The sequence below is a fragment of the Penaeus japonicus genome, unplaced genomic scaffold (genome assembly GCF_977035675.1).
Source record: "Penaeus japonicus unplaced genomic scaffold, GWHDUDI00000001_assembly GWHDUDI00000026, whole genome shotgun sequence".
NCBI lineage: Eukaryota > Metazoa > Arthropoda > Malacostraca > Decapoda > Penaeidae > Penaeus > Penaeus japonicus.
This window is the reverse complement of record NW_028234428.1, coordinates 15,183,190-15,188,189: the sequence shown is the minus strand read 5'-3', so window position 1 is coordinate 15,188,189 and position 5,000 is coordinate 15,183,190. Positions and strand designations below refer to the sequence as shown.

At 38.4% G+C, this 5,000-nt stretch overlaps 1 protein-coding gene across 19 annotated transcripts in view; it reads left to right on the top strand.

The window, feature by feature from the left end:
• Nucleotides 1–5,000, top strand: part of Unc-115a (actin binding LIM protein Uncoordinated 115a) — a 163,694-nt gene that overhangs the window by 147,656 nt on the left and 11,038 nt on the right. For 6 of the 19 annotated variants that reach the window (XM_086552023.1, XM_086552022.1, XM_086552015.1 and 3 more), the window contains 3 exons: nt 1,113–1,210; nt 2,552–2,621; nt 4,443–4,483. In XM_086552023.1, coding sequence (XP_086408149.1) covers nt 1,113–1,210; nt 2,552–2,621; nt 4,443–4,483 — 209 coding nt within the window. Of the gene's footprint in view, nt 1–596; nt 695–1,112; nt 1,211–2,551; nt 2,622–4,442; nt 4,484–5,000 lie in introns of all 19 variants that reach the window. The other 13 variants (XM_086552021.1, XM_086552014.1, XM_086552011.1 and 10 more) reach the window with 5 other exon arrangements.

The following is a 5,000-nucleotide window of genomic DNA, read 5'->3' as shown; positions in this document are numbered from 1 at the left end:
CCCCCCACTCCCAAATCCCTTTTTTTTTAAATATCTTTTTTGCCTGCCTGGCATAAACCCCTCCTGCGCCTCCCCTCTGCCTGGACAACCTCTCGACATCAATCCCTCATACACTCTCTGGTTGGTGATGGACTGGACCATTGGATAATATTGGTGTTGGCGGTGTGTTGGTGTGTGGCTTACGATGGGCAACGCACGGTTCAATCTCCTCCCCTCCCCCATTGCGAACGAATCCCCCTCCCCACCCCGTTCCCCATATCTGGTACTGTTACCAACACCCCCCCCCCCATCCCCCAACCTGACGAAAAATCTACGATGACCTGAAATTCCTGACTCCTGGTGATTGTGACCCAAATCTCTTAACCTGTGACCCGTGATCCCCTACCCCTCCCCCACTCATTAAAAAAACTAAATTCATGATAAATGGAAAATGGATCTTGACCCATTACCACTGACCTGCTCCTCGACTCCTTCCACTCCTCTGCCCTCTTTCCTCATAAAAACCCCACACCCATGACCCCTGCCAACCCCAAAACCACGAACGTCTGTCCTCACCTTACCTCACCCACCCCATCCCACCCTGCCCTACATCATAGTTGTATCAGCCCTTCGAGGGGAGCCTAAACCGGGTTACGGACTCAAGTCGTCCACTCTACCCGCAGCCGGACGCAATGGTGGCCCTGCTGGAATGATCGTGAGTAATTATATTGATATATTCACCTAGATGTACGAGATCTCTCCTTTCTGCTCTTTCTCTCTCTCTTTCACTCTCACTCTTTCTCGCTCACTCTCTCACTCTCTCTTTCGCACAGAGCTCAAAGGACTCGTCTTTCTCGTTTGTGAGGATGTTGCTTCGAGGAAAGCACTTTCAAAGGCAATATTGGTTGAGATTGGGAAGCACATTGCATTGGTAAATTGCACTTCACCACATGTTCATATCCTATGAATGTTAACTTTAATTGGTTCACTCATAATCCAGCTTTCTTTGCCAAATTTTGCTTCCTCTGCCAAACCCGCGAACATAGAAATGTAAAGACGAGTTCTCCGAGCTCTGTGAGTATGAGTGTTGGGAGTGTGGTTACTGACTTGTGCTGGCCCTGTGCGGCCCCCAGTTGTGAGCTCCCTCAGGCAGCCTCCAAAGCCTGGCTATGGTTTCTCGCCGCGCAACACCTTCTACCGTCAGGGCCTTGGATCGTACTCTGCACTCCATGTAAGTCACGGCTTTTACACGCTAATTACACGCTTCTCATGTGGCTTGAGCAGGGAAGATTTCAAAAGTCTGTTAATTTCCGATGGGTTTGGTAGCTTTGATATTATATCTTTTTTGATTATTTTTTCTACTTTGGCTTAGTAAGTAAAATGCCAGTAAGAGACCTGCAAATATAGAATGTCAGTAAAACAAGTTACCTAATTTTTAAAAATTATTTGGGCTTTCAGGGAGTTCTTTTTTTCAGTATTGTTTTATACAAAAATCTATATAATTTAAGACTTACTTGATTATAAAACAGTTTAGGCTCTCAAACAGTTTTAAGTAGCATTTTACATGAAAATTCTTATGATTTGTGACTTACTAAAGAATATGATTTAACTTAGATTAAAGTGAATCTTTACAGCAGTTAGAACCTGTGTCTCCCAAAATAGAACTTATCATTAATTTAATTACCAATCTTATGTTCTAGGATTTGTAGTGAGTTTTTTTTTAATGTTTAGCTGTGCTTTAATTAACATACATAATATTAAACATGCCAATAAGTGTGATATGTAATAGAAAAAGATAGATCATTTTGATAGATACCAGATAAATAAATGAAGAGAGAAAGCAAACACAAAATGAATTTTTGCAATATTTCAGTGCATTTTGACGTAAATCTTATGCTCATACATTTTCCCCCTCACGTTGCACTTGCCACTTTTGTTCCGTCTAAGAGAATTCACGTCTTGTTTTGTCTGACTGGAACACCATGCTTTATCACATTGCATTTTGAAAGCTTTTTGCTAATAGTTGAATGTAGAAATTGGTAAGTATGCTAAAAATGGATATTGAAGTAAAGGTGAAATTTAATATGGAAGTAAGGGTTGACTGATTCTTTGAGGTTTGTTTCAGTTTTGTAATAAAGAAGGGGGAAAAAGTCACAAATAAGCATATCAGGGATTTAAGCAGAAAAAGAAAGTGTTTAAATGTAAGTGAAAAAGAGAGAGGAAAATACCATAAAAATAAATGTCAAATTAGATTTGAAGGACTGAAGTTTGCATCAATTGTTTAGAGAAAATAAAGAGTTAGTTGAATTTTCTGGTCAATCAAGATTTTTATCTGTAATGTATGATAGTTAAATATGTGGTTGTTTGTTTGTGTGGGCGCATGAGCGTGATGTCTGTGTATGTATGTATGTGCATGTATGTCAATCAGCATGCAGCTGTGTGTGTGAGTGTGTTTGTGTGCATATTTATGCCTGCGTGCGTACTTCTGTGTGCACATGTATCGCATACATGGCGTTCTCATTCCCCAATGATATAATTGTGCAACGTCTCACTCCTTGTCCTTGCCACATAGGGGGACTACAGCTTCACCGGCCTTGGAGAGAAGACACAGAGCACGGAGTTCAGCAGTGCCCGATCTGACGGTAAGTGTCCGGCCACACCTTGGCCACCGTGTGTACTTAATATATGTATCATAATGTACATGATGAATGAGACGGATTAATGCATTTAGGGATTTCAGAGCTCAGCGCGCAGAGGTTATCTGTTGATAACTCTTGCCTGAAGAATGCTAAATATATTATGTCTCTTATGTTGCAAGTTTGAAATAGACAATAGAAGGATTGTAAAGTAAGTTGATTTATTTAATGCTGAACACTACATGTAACGAAATTAGTTCGCTGACTGGCTTTCATGCTATAGACTTTTGTGAATAATTTGAACAGTGAAAATAGTGTCAATTTTTCTCTAGACTTGTTCATATTTATTTAAAATTGACTTATTAGTTAAATGTATGAAGGAGAATGTGCCTAAATGTAGTTATAATATACCTGCATTGTACTGAGCTGAGGCTGTTTTCTGTTATCTGTGCTAATGATTACAAAATGTCATATAGGCAGACTGTTATGGTAGGGAAGACTTTCATTTATAATTTATTGTTTTCCTTAGTCACTGCATTGCTAACTAACCACCACTCTGTGCTTTTGTGCCTTGTAGTTGCATAATAACTGCCTACACTAGGGTCAGTGGAAATCTGTTTTCTGCAGAGACAATCTCAGCGGTTTGGCTTTTTTATTTTCATATATATCAATGTTGCAGGATTTTTATTTTCATATTTATTTTCATTATTGTTTTTATTGTTACAGAATGGTAATTTGCAACATTTTCTTTTAGAGAAAATGGTTTTCCTCTTCTTTTTTTTTATCCTTCCTCTTTCTCAATGGCTGAGTATATAGCTAAAGACAAAAATAAGAACAAGCTTTTACCGTTCTACGTCTCCCCATCCACCTTCTCCTTCTCCTCCTCGTCTGCTCATTCTCGTAGAAGTTGGCATCTTGTAGTAGTCAACTTACGCCACCCTTTTTTCTCCCCTTTTCACTATGGAATGCCCGTCAGAAGAGCACATCTGATAAATGCCAGTTTCAAACGCACCGATTATGTTGCCCGGATTGGTTTATACTGAGCCATAATGATGATTGGAATGAGTTTTTGAAAGCTATGCTGTCAAAATTTTTGCAATAGAGGCTAAAGTTAATTTTTTTGGGAAATTACAGAATGTTAATACACTGTCGTATTGCAGAATGTTAATACACTGTCGTATTTTACTCTTGGAAATGTTGAAACCTTTTCTTGTTTTTTCCATTCTCTGTCCTTGTAATGTGTATATGAGTGAGAGCAAGGACTTTGCCACAAGGTTTGCAATAGGATGTTTGTCTCGGTTATAAGCCTCACAGCTTTCCAGAAGACTCGGCATCATTTATCGAGATAATTTCGCCTTGACTCTTGATTGGACAGAACTATGTGAAGAAGAAAAGAACTATGAAATGTGACTGTATGTAACGGTCATTTTGTTGTTTCTCTTGCTCTTTTTTATCACGAGGTCATGTATAAAAAGTATTCCAAAATCATAATACCCAGTACAGCCAGTCCCTTAAACTGTTATCGAGAATGTTTTCTGTAGCCTCAGATTTTTAAAGTTTTTACTATTTTTTTTTAATCCTCCCTTTCCAACTCTCCACCCAAAGCTCAGTCTCTGTAGTCCCTGTCTATCTGTCTGTCTCTCTTCCTGTTCATATTTTATGGGCACAGGAATTATGGTAGATCTATAAATATTTATTTATATACAGTCTATACATATTTATCTTTATAAAAAAACAAAAAGAAAAAAAAGTTTTAGGGAAGGACATTAACATCAGGATCTCGTGAATGTAGATCTTTGTATTTGATTTGTGGTTTTGGTCTCTCAGTTTCAGCAGGTTCGCTCACAGAAGCAGATAGGAGTGCATTGGTATGTATTGAATGCTCGCTCCGAAGGGCACGTGTAGATGTGTGTAGGCCTAGTTAACACGGGATCACAAAGAGTTTTGGGCTTGAATTATTTGTATTCCTTTTTGATCTTTTTCATCCCTTTTTTTTCCCCTTAATATATCTTTTTTTTTTTTTTTTTTTCCTTTTTGTCATTTTTTATATTTTTTTGTTTGCCGTACTCTTATAGATGACGTACAGTGTCTTGTCTCTTTCTGTGTTGGGTTCCGTTCCGATGCGTCTGTGTCTGTTATATTCCCCTTGAGTTGAGATGTGGACTCACGTCTGTCTTCGTGGATCATTAATGCCATCCGTGCCAGCTATAGCTACCTCAGCATGTCTTTCATTAACGGATATAATTAATAATGATTATAGCATTATCATTTGTGTTAGTACTTGTTGTTTGTTCTTGTTTGTTTTTATATTATTGTCATATTCTAATGACTAAAAACGAATCGTGATTGATATACTGATGAATAGCTCTTGGCTTTTAGTGAGTG